We start from the raw sequence: 19,296 nt of genomic DNA, 5'->3' as shown, positions 1-19,296 counted from the left end.
CTCCAAGCAGAGTCCATCTCTGTTTTCCATCTTTGTGCTTGTTGGGTTATAGCAAGTCCCCCTACAAGTAGGACACTTGCCTGCAGCCTCCCACCCACCCTCTTCTTGGCAGCCTGAATGACCTCAAAGGTCTCCTTGCTCCCCTCCCTAAAGTCCTCCTCTGGGTCCCCATGGCCTCCAGATTAAACCCAAACACCACCATTTGTCCTTCAGCTCAATTCGGCCCACCCCTGCACTGACTTTAGCCCCCCACTCCCACCTGCTCCCTGCATTCACCAGCTCAGGCACAACCTCCTCTGGGAAGTGGGCCCTGAGCCCCCTATATCCCTTCCCACCATATTTTGCTGAGATTATGGCCACCCAAATTAGGCACTGGAATCATCTGGGCTAATCACCACAGGACCTTCTCACATTACTCTTTCCTCCTTTCCGAGTCGCTGGCCAGGTCAGCCCCGTGCACTCCAGCCTCATGGGGATCTTTCTAGAATGTAAACGGTTATGCCACTGACCTGCTGAGCCTCAGGGGCTCACAACTCCTCCTCCTGTCCTGAGGCCCTTTCTGACACCCCACCAGTCCCAGTCTCCGCTGCCAGCCCTTGTGGTCCCCATTCCTCCCCACTTCAAAGGCCCTCTCCACATGGCCACCTTGGTGAATGAACTCTGTCACCTCCTTTGGGCTTGTGCTGACCCAAACCTGCTCCTGAGTTTGGGGACTGAGTTCTCACTTTGTCACATGAATGTCAACAGGATGGAAAACAAACTCTTTCCCAACCCTATGGTCTTCTTTCTTCTTAATGGGAAGGATTAGTAGGAAGACTAGGAAGAAATGCCACTCCCTGCTCAGCTGGAAACCCCAGAGTCTCGCGGACCCAGGCTAGTCATCAGGCCCCAGGCTCTGCCAGCTCCTGCAGCTCCCTCTGTCCAGCTCTCTCCTCCTCTCCTACATGCTGCAACAGTGGTCCTGTATCTTGTCTCTTACCACCTTTTGTCATTTTTGGTCTTGCAGAATTAGGCTTCTAACACACATCTGAGAATTCACTCTCCTGCTTGAAAACACCCCCCCATTCTCCATTGCTTGCAGAATAGAGTCCCACAAAATTCATGGAAAACTACATCTAAAACAAATAATCTTTAGCATCTGACTGTTACTTCTAAAGTTTAAAAATAGTCTGAAAAGATATTGTCCAAAACCTAAAATATTTTTTAAATACTAATAGGAGAAAATCGCTTCCACTGGAAGGAGAAAAAGCAAACAGCAAAAACACTTGATCCTCACAGCTCTGTCTTTAGGTCTGTTTAGTCCATTATCTTCTCATGGGCTTTCTCAGGGAGGATTAATTCCTGAGTTCCATTTATCTTTTGACCTTACTAAAACTCCAAATAATTTTGACTGCTGAAAAGAAAGCTTACCCTGGAAATAAGTGTAACATACTTGCTTTCTTAAATTCCCAAGGCAAGCTGAAGAAAACTTTCCATGTCTGTATAGTTAAACCTATTGTGTTTGTCGTGTGTACTCTAGGGGCTGATACTGTTGTAATTTTTACTTAATGTTTTTATGGCTTTTATGGTCTCGTAAGCACCTTTGCAACAAATAACTATGGTCAGCAATTCAAAATCAGATGGAGAATTAATTTGTGGCCCAAGAAACCACCCAGGAGTCACTAGGAAAGTGGGTTTCTAGAACGGCCTTCAGGGCTCTGGAGTGCACCCCTCCTGCCCTCCAGGGATCTCTTTCTATAAAGGAGCCCCTTGTCTTTCTGCCATCTTTAATGCTGTCTCCTCAGAGTTCCTCCTTGCAGTCTATAAATATCCCCAAGTTCCTCTCATTTTCAAACAAAACAAAATAAAAAATCCTCCCCTCAGCCCTGCATTCCCACCCCCTCAGCTTGTGTCGTTTTGCATGCTCTCTCTCTCTCCTTTGTCTGTCTCTTGTCTCTCTCTCTGTGTCTCTGTCTCTGTCTCTGTGTCTCTTTGTGTTTGTCTCTGTCTCTGTTTTTCTGTCTCTGTGTCTTTGTCTCTCTCTGTGTCTCTCTTTCTGACTCTGTCTCTCTGTCTCTGTCTCTGTCTCTGTCTCTCTGTCTCTGTGTCTGTCTCTCTCTGTCTCTGTCTCTCTGTCTCTGTCTTTGTCTCTGTGTCTGTCTCTCTCTGTGTCTCTCTTTCTGACTCTGTCTCTCTGTCTCTGTCCCTGTCTCTGTCTTTGTCTCTCTGTCTCTGTGTCTGTCTCTCTCTGTCTCTGTATCTCTGTCTCTCTGTCTCTGTCTTTGTCTCTGTGTCTGTCTCTCTCTGTCTGTCTCTCTGTGTCTCTCTGTATCTCTCTCTTTCTCTCTGTCACGCTCCTCCCACTCAGTCTTTGCCTCATCAGCAACATTTCTGGAAGGCGTTGCCTGCACAGCTCCCACTTCCTTCTGTCCAAACTGGCTCAACTCTGTCTCCTGATGCACACCCCCGGACCTCCAACCCTGGGCTGCAGGGGTCCTCCCACCAGGCCTCCCCTTTCCAGCATCCCTGGTTTCCCCGCCTGCAGATTGGGCACCACTCTGAAATTTTTCCCGTCATGTTTGTTTTTCAGATCATTTTAGGCCTCATTGACTTTTAAAAGAGGAGGATAAAAACGTAAAACAAGTGAAGAATGAATAGGAAAATCTTTGACTCTTATCAGATTACAATATTTGCCTTAGAACATTCTTATTTCTCTCCTTGAAAATGTTAAGAAAAACTATCCAAACGACTTCTACCTAGTCACCCTGGACTAGAAGATTGTCTAACAAGCCACCTTTAGGGTCATTTGAAGCTGAAGGGAGGGAGTTCCATTATATTTACCCATGACCAAAGCCCCTGCTAACCTGTGGAAGACTGAGGAGTGGCAAAGGATTTTTGTTTGATAGAGATGCAAACGAATTCTGTCCAATAGAGAGGTCTGGTTTCACTGGGCTGTAGGGCATCAGCCAGATTCGCATGAAATTTAGCAGTCCCGTTTCAGTCATCTTTCACTGACTGCCATCCTCTTTGGAAATAGTGTATCATCCTCCCTGAGTTAAATACATCTTTGTATTTAACTCAGGCCACTCCGTTTATGTGAGTTCATTTCTAACATTTTGAAAATGGAATTGTGGAGGAAGTCAGCTTTTTTTTTTTCTTTTGATTCGGAGTCTTGCTCTGTCGCCCAGGCTAGAGTGCAGTGGTATGATCTCGGCTCACCGCAGACTCCGCCTGCCTGGGTTCAAGCGATTCTTCTGCCTCAGCCTCCCGAGTAGCTGGGATTACAGGCACCCACCACCGCGCCCGGCTAATTTTTGTATTTTCTAGTAGAGATGGGGTTTCACCATCTTGGCTAGGCTGGTCTCGGACTCCTGACCTCATGAACCACCCGCCTCGGCCTCCCAAAGTGCTGGGATTACAGGCATGAGTCACCGCGCCCGGCTGGAAGTCAGCTTTTACATAGTGGTCAGGTGAGGGATTGGGAATTAAGTGCTTTTGCAAAATAAAGTTCATTGTAAAAGATTCTAAGCGAACAATCCCTAACCCTTAAAATGTACCAGGCACTGCTCCGGCTGCTGTGGATGTGGGAACTCGTCTCTCTCGGGGGCCAGCGCTATCACCGCCGGGCTCCAGCCTGTCTCCCAACCACCAACCTGTGCTTCTCTTTGTACCCCTCAAAAGTGCCTTCAGAGGGTTTAGATTGAGGTACGGGGCAGGGCAGGCCTGAAGCACAACTGACGGCTCCGTTGAGAGCAGGCCCGCAGCTTCGGCTCCGCAGAGGGCGCCCCACTATACCCCACCGCACTCCTCTACACCCCAATCCTTGCCCAGGCCCCGCCCTCTTCCCAGGCCCCGCCCCTTCCTGGCCCTGTCCCCGCCCTGCCCGGCCGAGACCCTGCCTCTCTCTGGCCTGCGCCCCGCCCAGGAGGCAGGTTGCTCGCCGCGGCCGGGGGCGGAGCGCCGCCTGCTCAGCTCCACCCCATAGTCCAGCCTCGCCGACTCCGCCTCTTTTGACACCACGCCTGCGCAAACGGTCATCCCCGCGACCACGCCACCGCCTTGCGCGTGCGCGCGTCCCGGCGCTCCCGTCAGGCAGTGCGAGGCGCGCGGGTTACGGAGGGCGGTGGCGGCGGTTTCCTGTGAGAAGCTAGCGGAGCTTCCTCAGGTGACTGACGCGGGCCTGGGTTCTGGGCGCCGGGGTGTGGGACTGGAGTAGTGGCCGCGATCCCCGACTGCACCCCGCTGCCTCTTCTTTTCTTGAGCTTCTGGGGACTCCTTCCAGGTGCTCCGGCAGCTGCCCGGGCATCACGGCCCGGTCGGCGGGACGAGGAGCTGGGGCGGGGGCTGCGCAGGGCCGGTCACCCCGCGTCTGCAGCTCGGTGTCGACGGCGATTCGGTGGGCTTCTGCGTTCGTTCTGTTAGCGTGCTTAGGTGTCACAGCTGGGTGACTCTCGGAAGGAAGGTTTTGCCGCTGGCGCGTCAGGTGTATCGCAGCCTCGGGGCCGCGGATCCCTGGGCCTGACGCCGCCTCGGGTTCGCGCGGCCCCGGCGTCGCGGCTGCCTCAGCGCTGGCTGAAGGCCGGCCCGAAGCGCCCTTAATTGTGGCCGCGCGCTTCCCTGCTGCTCCTGCTGTTCTCCGCGCCGCGGTAGTGGACTCTGGAGGTAGAGCCTTGCCCGACGAGTCGTTGAGGTAAATAGTTGATTCTTCAGAAGATGTGCCATACTTATTTGCGTTTTCTTACATACGGAGGGCAGGGAAGAGAGGCTGCCTAGCCTCCTGGTGACTTGGGTTTGTTTGGATCCATTTATTTTGAATTACAAACAAACGTTGCTCTATAAAGAGTAATGCATTTTAAACCATTTTATCTTTGGAAAAAACGATAAAGTGGATCCAAATAGATCCACTTTCTTGTTAATTAATTTTCGTTACTTTTGGGGTTTTCTGAGAACTAGCCTAATTGTTTCTCTTTATCATCATCAAACATTGCAGCTACGACTGCCTGCCAATTATCCTGCTCTCGGATATCATGTGATATTTGTCTGTGTCTTCTTTTTAAAAACACTGTCGTCATATTTGTGGTCTAATACTTGTTTTCTTCCCCCCCAGGAGGAATCATTATAGATTCTAAAAATAGATTTTCCCTTCTCTGTGGACTTGGTATAAAACGTAGTTTTTTTCTGTTTGGATTTATTTTCTAAAAATCAACACCGTAAACCCACATCAGATACAACAAAATTGGGGTAGTTAAACCATGAGTTGTGGAAATGAGTTTGTGGAAACATTAAAAAAAATTGGTTTTCCCAAAGCTGATAATCTTAATGGAGAAGACTTTGACTGGTTGTTTGAGGGCATTGAAGATGAATCGTTTCTGAAGTGGTTTTGTGGGAATGTGAATGAACAGAACGTGTTGTCTGAAAGAGAATTGGAAGCTTTTAGCGTTCTTCAGAAATCAGGCAAGCCCATCCTAGAAGGGGCGGCACTGGATGAAGCTCTTAAAACGTGTAAAACTTCTGATTTGAAGACACCTAGACTGGATGACAAAGAGCTGGAGAAATTAGAGGATGAGGTTCAAACTCTACTGAAATTAAAGAACCTAAAAATTCAGCGGCGTAATAAATGTCAATTGATGGCTTCAGTAACTAGCCACAAATCTCTGAGGTTAAATGCTAAAGAAGAATCAGCCACTAAAAAGCTGAAGCAGAGTCAAGGAATTCTAAATGCAATGAATACTAAGATCAGTAATGAACTTCAGGCTCTTACTGATGAAGTTACACAATTGATGATGTTCTTCAGACATTCTAATTTAGGTCAAGGGACAAGTCCACTGGTATTTTTATCGCAATTTTCCTTGGAAAAATACCTAAGTCAGGAAGAGCAAAGCACAGCAGCGTTAACTTTGTATACCAAAAAACAGTTCTTTCAGGGTATACATGAAGTAGTTGAAAGTTCAAATGAAGACAATTTTCAGCTTTTAGATATACAGACACCATCTATTTGTGATAATCAAGAAATCCTTGAGGAGAGACGACTAGAGATGGCTAGACTGCAGCTGGCGTACATTTGTGCTCAACATCAATTAATTCACTTGAAAGCAAGTAATTCAAGCATGAAGTCAAGTATAAAATGGGCAGAGGAGACTCTTCATAGCCTAACCAGCAAGGTAAGCATAAGAAATGAGATTGGATTCACATTGTAATTATTGTTAGGAATAGAGGATATAATATTGCTATTGAAGTACTTTAGAATGGGGCATCTAATAAGAGATTACATTTTATTTTCTCATTGTTCAGTGTTTGTTTGTGATCTGTGTCAGTGTTTCATACAAATAGATTCGTACGTTAATGGAGGGCAGCAATAGTAATTATCTCAACCACATTATCTAGTTTATTTTAAACAAACGTGCTTTAATTTGCATTCTGAATTTTAAATTTGTGTGATGCAGATACAGACTGGACTGAAATTTTCTTTTTAGGATGTGGCTAGAAACTAATTGCTTTATTTTGGGTATTCTGCCTCATTTGCTCCAACCAGAGCATAGTGCTAATGAAGTCAGAGGTCCAGGTTCAGTAGACTGAAACTGATTTCTTTTTGAGAATATATGGATAGATGTATTGCAGATGTCTGTCTGCACTCTTGGAGAGCTTGCTTTCTGGGTAATATAACTGCTAGATACTTGAGTAAAAAATGTAACATTTCTGAATCTGAATATCAGCACCACGTTAGTTTCTATAGCTGACAAAAAACTGGAATAATATAGGAAATCCAATGGTTATGTAGAAGTGCTAAAATCAACTGGCTGACTAGGACCTATTGAGGTAATTTTAACTTAAGAAAAACTAGTAACATACACTTGGATTCAGTGAATAGTGTGCTATTAATAATGATTTTGATTGAGTAAAACAAGTATAATAAGATCTCTATTTTGGTAGCCATTACTATATATATGGTAGTAATAGCAGTAAAATTTAGTAATTCATATCCTTAATTTAGTCCACATTTTTCCCTTTTAAACTGTAATTTTGGTTTATATGAATATTAAATTAGTTTTCATTCATTGAGCTTATTATCTGGTCACCTAAAGTGGAAAGTGAAAATAATCTTAAGATGATTTCAAATTTAGGCATACAGTTTGAAATGTGATTGCTTTTCTTTGTATAGGCTGTGGACAAAGAAAATTTAGAAGCTAAAATTTCTAGCTTGACCAGTGAGATTATGAAACTTGAAGAACAGATCACTCAAATAAAAGACAGAAGTTTACCTGCTGTGGTAAGAGAGAATGCCCAGTTATTGAATATGCCAGTGGTAAAGGGAGATTTTGATCTGCAGATTGCTAAACAAGATTATTACACAGCAAGACAAGAGTTGGTTTTAAATCAATTAATAAAACAAAAGGCATCATTTGAACTTCTACAGTTATCGTATGAAATTGAATTAAGAAAGCATTGGGACATATATCGTGAACTTGAAAATTTGGTTCAAGAACTTAGTCAAAGTAACGTGATGCTCTACAAGCAATTAGAAATATTAACAGATCCATCAGTTTCTCAGCAGATAAATCCAAGGAATACCATTGATACTAAGGATTATTCTACTCATAGGTATGTATGCTTCATTGTTTCCTTAGTAAATTTTTCCTTTTGTTTTTGCAAAATACTAGAGAGAGTTTGAGCTAAAATTTTGGAAGTTTTTAACAATTCTTTGCATTTCACTTTTGATCTTTCTATTTTTTTTCCATTTTCATATGCCTTTTTTCATTTTTAGTTTTTTTGCTGCCTATTCCATTTATGTTAGATCTGAAAATAGCTACTTTGTAGCTTAAGTGGATGAGGTGGAGGAACGAATGGGTTTTATTCCCCTTTAGACATTATTATTTATATACCTTATTTTAGATTTGGGGCAAGAAGTTTGAATACAGCTCAGCATGGTAGGTATTGCTGGGCAGGGGATTGACTGCATTTGGAGAAGGTAGCAGTAGAGAGGGGAGAAGACTTCATTTCTGTGTGTAGTCAGGAGAATCATTGAGAATGAATGCTAGCTCCCAAGCTTCATCTGGATGTCTGAGCAATTGAGGGCAGAGGGATACTGAAAATTGGAGGGCTGAAGTAGTCTTAAGACCTCAAAAATCTGGCTCCTACTCCTCATTTTTCTCCAGGACTAGGGTAAGAGCATCTAATCTTTTTGTTTTCTTATTAATAAAATGAGGGGCCTGGATAGGGTTGCCTCATTGCACAATTTCAGGGGGTACCACTGACATCATGATCTATGTGAATGATACCCCTGAAATTGTGGAGTTACATCTGTAAGAATGTAATTGGCAGCTTTGGGATTGAACCAGTTTTAGAAAGTCTGTTACAACTTGATTAAAAAAATAACTTTTTAAAAAATTCTGAGCAAAAGTTTACTATTATAGCTATTTATGTAACTATTTACATTTTACATTGTTTAAAATTTACATTTATTTTTATATTTTACATTGTTTACAATTTTAGTTTTTCTCTTTTAATCCCACCACAATCCAGTAATACAGGTAGGTTAAGATGTGGAGTAGTTAAGATGTGGAAATAAGTCTCAGAGATTGATATGCCCTAGGTTTCACGTAACAGAAAACTCAGACCTAGACCTAGGTCTTCTGTTTCAAATTCGTTGCTTGCTTGCTTGCTTGTTTTTTCCTTCCTTCCTTCCTTCCTTTCCTTCCTTTCCCTCCTTTCCCTTCCTTTCCCTTCCTTGCTCTCTCTTTCTCCCCTTCCTTCCTTCCTTCCCTTCCTTCCCTTACCTTTCTTTCTTTTAAGACAAGGTCTCACTCTCTTGTCTAGGTGGGAGTGCAGTGATGTGATGATAGCTCACTGCAGCCTCCAGCTTCTGGGCTCAAGTGATCCTCCTGCCTCAACTTCCTGAGTAGTTAGGACTACAGGCACATGCCGCCATGCCTGGCTAATTAAAAAAAAAAATTATTTTTGTAGACATGAGACTTCAATATGTTGCCAAGTCTGGTCTTGAACTCCTGGGCTCAAGTAACCCTCCCACAGTGCTGGGATTACAGGCATGAGCCATAGCCTGTTGTTTCTACTACATCATCGTTACATTCTGTGAGACAAGTGTTTTCTTGGGAGGTATCTCTGAATTGCACTTTGAAGTAGGTTAGTGGCAGTTAAGAAGAATTTTATATCTAAAACTTGGATGGTGGGGAAACTGGGATTCAGTAATAGACTGCTTATCTAATGTAGTAGTTAGAATATATATTTCTGTACTGAGATAGCGTTACAGTTAGAATGGTTTCAGTTGCTTGATTTTTGCAGGCGCACAAATTATTATTATTATTATTATTATTTCTGTTTTTGGAGACGGCGTCTCACTCTGTTGCCCAGGCTGGAGTGCAGTGGCGCGATCTTGGTTCACTGCAACCTCTGCCTCCTGGGTTCAAGCAATCCTCCTGCCTCAGCCTGCTGAGTAGCTGGGACTATAGGTGCATGCTGCCATGCCTGGCTAACATTTTTTTGTATTTTAGTAGAGATGGGGTTTTACCATGTTGCCCAGGCTGGTCTTGAACTCCTGAGCTCAGCCAGTCTGCCCACCTTGGCCTCCCAAAGTGCTAGGATTATAGGCGTGAGCCACTGTACCCGGCCAATATTTTTATAAGTTGTTACTTAGCTATCTCCACAAATGCCCCAATACAGTGGATTATAATTTTGAAAATGATACTGACTTGATAATTTTTCCCTATAATTTTAATTTTTACATTTTAGGCTTTACCAACTTTTAGAGGGAGAGAATAAGAAAAAAGAATTGTTTCTAACTCATGGAAACCTTGAAGAAGTGGCTGAGAAATTGAAACAGAATGTTTCTTTAGTACAAGATCAGTTGGCAGTATCTGCTCAAGAACATTCTTTCTTTCTGTCCAAACGGAATAAGGATGTGGACATGCTTTGTGATGCTTTGTATCAAGGAGGAAATCAGCTTTTGCTTAGTGATCAGGTGGGTATTTGCCATAGTAGTTAAAAATGCTTTTTTAAAAAATGCTTGTTTTAAAAGATATTAAAGAAAATGTTAACATGAGGAAAATATTACCCCAATTCCATTGCCTTAATATAAAATATATTTCTATGTCTCCTAATTTTTGTTCACATATAAATATGTATTTCAGATAGTTTTGATGAGTGTGCACAGAAGTTTTAAAATGTATACAATTTTTCAGACACAAAAGGATATGTAATGTTTATATTAGTGTTAAAAAATAAAACTGCCTCTGTATTTTTTTCACTCATCTTAGCAAACACAGGATTGCCTTTGTATCTTTAAAATCCTCTGTGTACACTTACTGGTACATGCTCCTCCTAACATAATTCCTCTCTCATCTTCAAAGAGTAACTACCATGCTTAATTTTGTTCATCATTTTCTTGCTTTTATGTATAGTTTTATTATACACACACATACACACACATATATATATATTCTTAGACTTAATGTTTTTTTTTTTTTTTTTTTTTTTGAGACGGAGTCTCGCTCTGCCGCCCAGGCTGGAGTGCAGTGGCCAGATCTCAGCTCACTGCAAGCTCCGCCTCCCGGGTTTACGCCATTCTCCTGCCTCAGCCTCCCGAGTAGCTGGGACTACAGGCGCCCGCCACCTCGCCCGGCTAGGTTTTTGTATTTTTTAGTAGAGACGGGGTTTCACCATGTTAGCCAGGATGGTCTCGATCTCCCGACCTCGTGATCCACCCGTCTCGGCCTCCCAAAGTGCTGGGATTACAGGCTTGAGCCACCGCGCCCGGCCTCTCTTAGACTTAATTTTATGTGTTTTTGAACTTTATATGCTGTTACACTGGTGTTGGTATACCGAAGGTATGTATATTGAAGGTATGTATCCTTCAATGACTTGCTTGCTTTTTCAATGGCTTAACGTGTTTTTGAGACTCACTCATATGTAAAGCTATAGTTCATTCATAGTGTTCTCTTTTGTGTAGTTAGTATTCCATTGTGTGATATTCCACAATGAAATTATCTGTTAGATTGACAGACATTTAGGTTATTTACAGTTTTTATTACTATAGATCTTACTCCTATGATAGTCTTGTATGTCTCATAGCTGCACAATTCCAGTTTCTCCACATCTTTGCCAACACTTATTTCCTGTGGTTCTTAAAATAGTAGCCATCCTGATGGGTGTGAAGTGGTATCTGTGATTTGTTTTTTGAAAGGTCTCCCGTTACTGATTTTTGTCTTCTTGATCTATTGAGAATTGTATACAAATTTCCACTGTGATGGTGGATTCGAAAATGTCTCCACGTAGGCCAGGCGCAGTGGCTCACGCCTATAATCCCAGTACTTTGGGAAGCTGAGGCGGGTGGATCACAAGGTCAGGAGTTCAAGACCAGTCTGGCCAAGATGGTGAAACCCCATCTCTACTAAAAATACAAAAATTAGCTGGGCGTGGTGGCGGACAACTGTAATCCCAGCTACTTGGGAGGCTGACGCAGGAGAATCGCTTGAACCCGGGAGGCAAAGGTTGCAGTGAGCCGAGATCGTGCCTCTGCACTGCTTCGTGGGTGACAGAGCAAGACTCGGTCTCAAAAAAGAAGAAAATTTCTCCGTGTAGTTGTATATCATTTTTTCCTCTATGTATTTTGAGTCTGTTTTATAAGTTATATCTAGGTTTAAAATCACAGTGAATATCCTGATCGTTTTAAATTGCAGTGAATTAAAGCATTTAGCGTTACATAATGACTATTCCTGTGATGCTTTTTGTCTTAATATTCTTTTGTCTAATATTAATATTCCTGTGTCATTTTTCTTTTTCTTAGTAATTGTAAGGCATATAGTTTTCTTTACACTTTTCCATTAAGTTTTTATTATTAGTTAAGTCCTAATTCACGGACCCAGGGTAGGGATCATCATGTACCTAGGTCCCCCTCTACCACCCTGGGAGAAGGATGGAGAACAGAGGAAAGGTGGGGTGGAGCCAGTTCAGATTTTCCCAGGAAGCGTGCCTTTGTCCCAGGTCAAGGATATAGGGCAGAGGGACTTCTTTTTTTTTTTTTTTGAGACAGAGTCTAGCTCTGTTGCCCAGGCTGGAGTGCAGTGGCCGGATCTCAGCTCACTGCAAGCCCCGCCTCCCGGGTTCATGCCATTCTCCTGCCTCAGCCTCCCGAGTAGCTGGGAGTACAGGCGCCCGCCACCTCGCCCGGCTAATTTTTTTTGTATTTTAGTAGAGACAGGGTTTCACCGTGTTAGCCAGGATGGTCTCGATCTCCTGAACTCGTGATCCGCCCGTCTCGGCCTCCCAAAGTGCTGGGATGACAGGCTTGAGCCACCGCGCCCGGCCGGGGCAGAGGGACTTCTACACATGCCAGTACCATTTGCACACAGAGACATCACCCCCTTTAGCAGTCATTGCCTTCTTGGAGTGGTAGAAGTCCAGGTAGTTCTGCCAGCAGTTCATGTTCTGGTTCTAGTTGACAAAGTGGCTGTCAAATGGGACAGTCCTGTAGTTCTTAATTTTGACCTTCATGTCTTTTGCCGTGGTGCTAACTTCTAAAGACCCTCAGCAAAGACCATAGTTTTGTTTTTACTTAGCATGATGAAATAAACATTTTTACTCTCTAAAGTTTTCTTAACTTTTAATGTTAACTATACTGTCTTGATTTAATTACTATGCCATTAATTTTGTAGCTGGTTATTGTTATTGGGCATTTTGATAGTCTTCATTTTTTTCTTTTATTTGCTCTTGAACAATATCATGTATATCTTTGTGTATATAGCTTTTTGTTGTTGGATACTTCCATCTGGATAAATTCTTAGAAATAGGATCATTGGGGTTTTTTGTGCCGGGGTGGTATATACACATTTTTTGCCTTTGATACTGCCAGATTGCCTTTTAAAGGAGTTTATAATGCTACCAGCACTATTTAAGCGTCCACTAGACACCATTGATCATTTGGCACACCATCATTTTATGAATTGCTAAAAAAACCTCTTAGTTAAAGCGACACAATGTTTTCTTTATTAAGAATTTTTGTTTTTCATACTTAGTAGAAAAGATCTTTTACCTACCTATGTGTAGGTAGACATAGATTTTTATCATACCACTCTTGGACATATGTTAAAAGGAAAAAAAATAAGTCAATTTAAATGGTTAGGGTAGTTCTAAAGCATCACATTTCAATGTTCAATTCTTCTAAGTTATTTTTGGATTCAGAGTTGTCTGTAATTTTCCACACTGTATATCAAGAATGTTGATGAGAAAGTATTTCTTAAGAGTACCTGGCCAGAAACAGTCATGTGATGTTCTTGATTAAGATGCATCTTCATTTCAGATATGTTAAAATGTGAAAAAAAAAATGCATCCAAGAATCACTAAAATATGGTAATTTCACTCCAATCTTATCAGTAGGTATCATTAGCATTTTTCCCTAGCTCAATGTGATGTAAAATGCTGTATCAATTTTAACTTGTGTTTCTATTATTAATGAAGCTGAACTTCAGTCTCTGTAGCAATATTTTAGCAACTGTATGATCTTTAGTATTTAATTGAAGGTAAAGATGAGATTGTTGTTTCTCAGTATATTCAAGTTTATCAAGTTTGTCTTAGAGGAGATCACTAAATGTAGATAAAATGTTGAAATTACTTGATTTTCAAAAATATGTATTTTAAGAAGTACTGCTCTGTGAATTGGCATTTATGACAGGTCTTAGGTAGTCATTCTTGAACTTGTACATTAGAATCATCAGGGAGCATTTCAAAATGCAGGTTCCTAGCTCTGTACAGAGATTAAGTAATTTAATCTAGTAGGGGGTACAGGAATCTGTATTCATAACAAGTACCTCAGATAATTATGCTTGTGGACCATGCCTAGAAGCTGTAGACAATTGAGGGTAGTTAGAGCAACAGATTTTTCTGAGAACCTCTTTGGTGATACTGGCTAAAATTTGTAAGTAGAGTGCTTGATTAGAAAGCTATGAAAACTTGTTAATCTAGTTTAAATGCTAGACACTAAGGATTTTGAATTTATAATAATAAATGTGAAGGGTCGGCATGTCTAGATTCTTGAGCAGGAAAATTACATGATTAGTCAGCATAATTTTCGTGGAATGTCATGTAATTCCATTTGGTAAGATAATAAGAAAAAATGAAAAATGGAGATTTGTGTTGAGATAATTCTCTTTTATTGGTCTTCATTTCAACTTTCTCTGTACTTTCTGTCTAGAATAAACAGAGAATAAGCTAAAACAAGGTTTGACTAATTAAGCAGAATATAAGCTCCATGAGGGAGATTTTATTCATTCTTGTATCAGTAATCTCTAAAACAGTACTTGGCACAATAGTATTTGTTGAATATATGAATGCACAGAACAGCGTACATATCAAGTACTCTTCAGGAAGAGTTTCCTTTGAATCAGTTAAAATTACCTATCAGAAACTGTTGCAATTAATCTTACTATTAAATTTATATTAAACCTATTATGGATTTTAAATTGAGGCTTATTTATTGCTAAAATTGTGGGAAGTTATTAAGTCATTTAAAGTCTTTCCATGTAAATTATACTTTAATTTTATAATTGGTGTTAGGAAAAAAGTGTTTGAATTTTTATTTTTATTTTCCTTTTTTTAGGAGTTAACAGAGCAGTTTCATCAAGTTGAATCTCAACTGAATAAGCTAAATCATCTCCTCACTGATATTCTTGCTGATGTGAAGACAAAAAGAAAAACTTTGGCAAATAATAAATTACATCAAATGGAAAGAGAATTATATGTATATTTTTTAAAAGATGAAGATTATCTGAAAGATATTGTGGAGAATTTAGAAACTCAATCAAAGATTAAGGCTGTTAGTCTTGAAGATTGACAATTACTGGAAACCGAATCTTTATTACATGTGCTCTTTTATTTATTAGGAGGTGACTGTATATAATAAACACTACTAAATTTTTAAAATTTGAGGTCAATGGGACATTTCATTTGATGAATTCAAGTATTAATTTGGCTTTTTTCTCATGTGGTACATTCAGAGTACCAGTGCTTTTTATGACTTGAGCATGTTAGTGGTACTTAGTCCTGGTAATTTTTTACTTACTGGGAAAAAGCATTATTACATAATGCAAATATTTTTAAATATAGTTATCTCTCTCCTTTACTTTCTTTTTAGAAATAGAAATTTTCTGCTGTTAAATTTTTTTTTTTTTTTTTTTTGAGATGGAGTCTCACTCTGTCTCCAGGCTGGAATGCAGTGGCACGATCTTGGCTCACTGCAACCTCCACCTCCCAGGTTCAAGCAATTCTCCTGCCTCAGCCTCCCGGGTAGCTGGGACTACAGGCGTGCACTGCCACGCCTAGCTAATTTTTTGTATTTTTAGTAGAAATGGGGTTTCACCATGTTGGCCAGGATGGTCTCCATCTACTGACCTCATGATCCCCTCTCCTCGGCCTCTCAAAGTGCTGGAATTACAAGCGTGAGCCACCACGCTCAGCCGCTATTAAATATTTTAAAATGTGTAGAACTTCTAGTCAGCATTTTTAAATCTATAGACCTTAATATGTGAAATAGCCAGGTCCCCTCGTGTTTGATTGTCAGATAAAATTTTGCTGCTTAAATTGTATTACTCCATAATTCCCTGCTATGGACCTTTAGACTGTTTTAATGTCCCTACTTGTACCGCAGAGTATTAGGACTTCCTTGGCCATCATTCATTTTAGAGTCTGAATTCTGGGGACTCAAAGTTTTCTACAAGACAGCCCAGCAGTGCTTTGACTTTAATGTGACTTACACATCATAAATGACTTTCAAATGAAATTTGAATTTCAAAATTCTGTAAAAGTGGTTGTTCAAAAGATGTATGATACTATTTTAATCAGTTTAAGAGCAAAAATGTTTAATTATATTTAATAATGGTATTTGGGCAACCAGAAAATAAGGGTTGGTCTAAAATAATTTGAAGTAGCTCATCTGTTACTACATCAGATGCTTCTTCAGTGCTTAATTTATACGTGGCCTATGACAAATACCTTGTGAGCTTTGTAGGAATACCTTTAAGAATATTCCTCACCTGTTTGTAATATGGAGTGCCAATCTAAAAACTACATGTTTTGGGTGCTCTTTGTGGAATTTTTTAGCTATAACCATCAGAAAACAGGCATACCTGGATGACAGATGAACCCTCTTGATTTTTGAAACCCATCGAACAAAAATATTTTCCAGTTATTGTGTTTGTTATTTAAAATGTTATGTAAACCTTAATTTTGTAGCAATAAATTTTGTTTACAATTTTGCTATCAGCTCCATATCACCTGAGCAACATTTTTGTTGTATATATTTTTTTGTATTCTGTCTTGGGATAGAGAGTTTACTTAAAATTTTTCTTTTCTCCAATAATGTGGAAAATATGTCATCTGGTTTCCTGGTTTATGGTAGCAAATTCTCTTTAAATTAGTGTCAGATACTTAGATGTGTGGCCAGACGCTTGATTTATTTTATTTGTTAATTAATTTTTTGAGACAGAGTCTAACTCTGTCACCCAGGCTGGAATTGAGTGGAACGATCTCAGCTCACTGCAACCTCTGCCTCCCAGGTTCAAGTGATTCTCCTGCTTCAGCCTCCTGAGTAGATGGGATTGTAGGTGTGCACCACTGCACCTGGCTAATGTTTGTATTTTCAGTAGAGACGGGGTTTCACCATGTTGGTCAGGCTGGTCTCAAACTCCTGACCTCAAGTGATCTACCCGCCTTGGCCTTCCAGAATGCTGGCATTACAGGTGTAAGCCACCATGCCCCTGCCCAGATGTTTGATTTATACTGTCCCCACCCAAACTTTCGCTTGCTCAGGCCAGGGGACCAGCAGGACTGATCAAGGCAGGGATGGTAGTTGTGTGTCTGCCATAATTACTGAAGTTAGTTATAATCATTGTGTTACTAGATATGTTTATTTGAAGATTTATTTTGTTTTGTTTTTATTTTTTGAGACGGAGTTTCACTCTTGTTGCCCAGGCTGGAATACAGTGGCGTGATCTCAGCTCACTGCAGCCTCCGCCTCCTGGGTTCAAGTGGTTCTCCTGCCTCAGGCCTCCTGAGTAGCTGGGATTACAGGTGCCACCATGCCCGGTTAATTTTTCGTATTTTTACTAGAGATGGGATTTCATCATGTTGGCCAAGTTGATCTCGAACTCCTGGCCTCAGGTGATCCATCTGCCTCGGCCTACCAAAGTGCAGGGATTACAGGCGTGAGCCTATTTGGAGATTTAATACCATTTTTCAAACCTCAGGAAGTATTTGAGTAGATCGCTTGCTTCTAAATTGGTTACCTAGAAAATAAGTTCTTTATCTATTTACTATGATACCTGGATTGAGCCTCTAGCTATTTTGCTTTTTTCTTTCTATCCGTATTATTGGATGATTGATTCCTATTTTCTATGGTTATGAATATAGACATTTTAAATGAAAGTCTTGGTATATACATTTTTCAAAATAATTGTATTTCCTGTTTTAAAGTCTTAGAATTAATATATGGGATTTATCTTATGTTAATCTTACATTTAGGATTTTGTGAAAATGGAAAATTATGAGGCATTGGTAGGCTTTGATCTCTGTAATACACCGCTCTCCACTGTTGCTCAGAAGATTATGTCTGCTATGCATTCAGGTGATTTAGTGGATTCTAAGACTTGGGGAAAGAGTACAGAGAGTAAGTAATTTTTATGAACCTTTCTCTCTCTTGATACTTTGAATGTTAGTTGTTCTAAAGACTAAGAATTGAAAATCGAATGCATCTAGACAGATGAAGCCCAGCTTCTGCGCCTTTTTACACTCAGTGCCGACTGAACTTCTGCTTGCTAACTTTCATGTTCCCTTAACCTTCATTGCTTTAAAAATGTAACACTCTCTTCCTTATTCCAGGTATTTCTGTCAAACATTCCCTTAGAATCTGGATCAGGTATTTTAGTATCTTTGAAAGGGATGCTTTAATCTTGGTTCTCAGGTCATCAAACCTGTACATAGTATTTGCTGTTGTGTGTGGTGAACAAGAGATATGTTTTTGACAATATGTGTATTATACTTCTATAGAAATGTAAACTCTTAGGTGGCAAGGATTATTGGATCAGTGTATATGGGTTTATGACGTGGTATAATAGTAAAAGCAGTGGGGCTGGGCGCGGTGACTTACGCCTGTAATCCTGACACTTTGGGAGGCCAAGGCAGGCGGATCATGAGGTCAGGAGATCGAGACCATCCTGGCTAACACAGTGAAAACCTGTCTCTACTAAAAATACAAAAAATTAGCCTGGTGTGGTGGTGGGCACCTGTAGTCCCAGCTACTCGGGAGGCTGAGGCAGGAGAATGGCATGAACCCAGGAGACAGAGCTTGCAGTGAGCTGAGATCTCCAGCCTGGGTGATAGAGCGAGACTCTGTCTCAAAAAAAAAAAAAAAAAAAAAAAAGTAAAAGCAGTGATATGCTCACAAATGTCACTGAAATGTTTGTAACACCAGGGTTTTTGGTGTTTTTTTGTTGTCTTTTTTGTTGTCTTTTTTTGCTACTAGCAAAACAGTTTTTATTTTAAATTTGCAAGTCAATAATTTGTGATTAGTTTCTCCTTCTACAAAATAAGGTATAAGTGAGTGAGATATAATTGAGAAATGAAATTGAATTGAAATAATTGAGAATATTGCTGAATATTAGCACAAAAGCTCTTATAAACACAGCTTCTTGATTAAGATACAGTTGCACTTAACGTTTTGATCCATTCATATTCAGGCAGCTGTTGCTTCTGTACTTTATTATAGTAAAAGTCACTAATAAACTGGTAAGAATTTTTAAGTGCAAATTACATGCCTAGCAATTGATTGTGTAAGACACTATCATAATCACATTTATTAGTCCATATTTTTTTGAATAGTAGAGTGGTGTATACTTGACAGAGGTGGAAATACACTCCCCTTCAAAAACTGGTAAGAATAATGAAATGCCTCTGGCAGCTATAATATGAGGGTCTGATGAAAAATTTATGACAGTCCATCTCATATCAGCTCTTATTGTTGTCCTAAAATACCTCGTTAATGCCTGGGACGATCACTTGAGCCTAGGCGTTCGAGTCCAGCCTAGGCAACGTAGCAGGATCCCATCTCTGAAAATAAAATACCCTGTTAAAATTCTGGCTTTTGTTTGTTAAAGGTTATTGAGAAGATAAAAGAAAAATATGTGATACTACTTTTCTCTCTTGGATTTGGAAAAATAGTGGAATTTTCATAAGGATTTTATATTTTCTATTGCTGTATAACATTATTACTACAAACTTACTGGCTTAAAACAACACAATTATTGTTGTACAGTTTCT

The 19,296-nt window shown here is 40.5% G+C and overlaps 1 protein-coding gene across 3 annotated transcripts in view; it reads left to right on the top strand.

Moving 5' to 3' along the window:
* Positions 1-4,073: 4,073 nt before the first annotated feature.
* Positions 4,074-19,296, top strand: part of POLN (DNA polymerase nu) — a 170,633-nt gene continuing 155,410 nt past the window's right edge. Inside the window, exons 1-6 of one of the 3 annotated variants that reach the window (XM_015137860.3) lie at positions 4,074-4,144; positions 5,087-6,140; positions 7,139-7,578; positions 9,724-9,952; positions 14,585-14,800; positions 17,503-17,647. In XM_015137860.3, the coding sequence (XP_014993346.3) occupies positions 5,232-6,140; positions 7,139-7,578; positions 9,724-9,952; positions 14,585-14,800; positions 17,503-17,647 (1,939 nt within the window). In that variant the 5' untranslated portion in view covers positions 4,074-4,144; positions 5,087-5,231. Of the gene's footprint in view, positions 4,670-5,086; positions 6,141-7,138; positions 7,579-9,723; positions 9,953-14,584; positions 14,801-17,502; positions 17,648-19,296 lie in introns of all 3 variants that reach the window. The other 2 variants (XM_078002888.1, XM_078002889.1) reach the window with 2 other exon arrangements.

This window comes from Macaca mulatta, chromosome 5 (genome assembly GCF_049350105.2).
Source record: "Macaca mulatta isolate MMU2019108-1 chromosome 5, T2T-MMU8v2.0, whole genome shotgun sequence".
Taxonomy (NCBI): Eukaryota; Metazoa; Chordata; class Mammalia; order Primates; family Cercopithecidae; genus Macaca; species Macaca mulatta.
The sequence above is the reverse complement of the archived record's forward strand: the minus strand, read 5'-3'. Positions and strand labels throughout refer to the sequence as shown.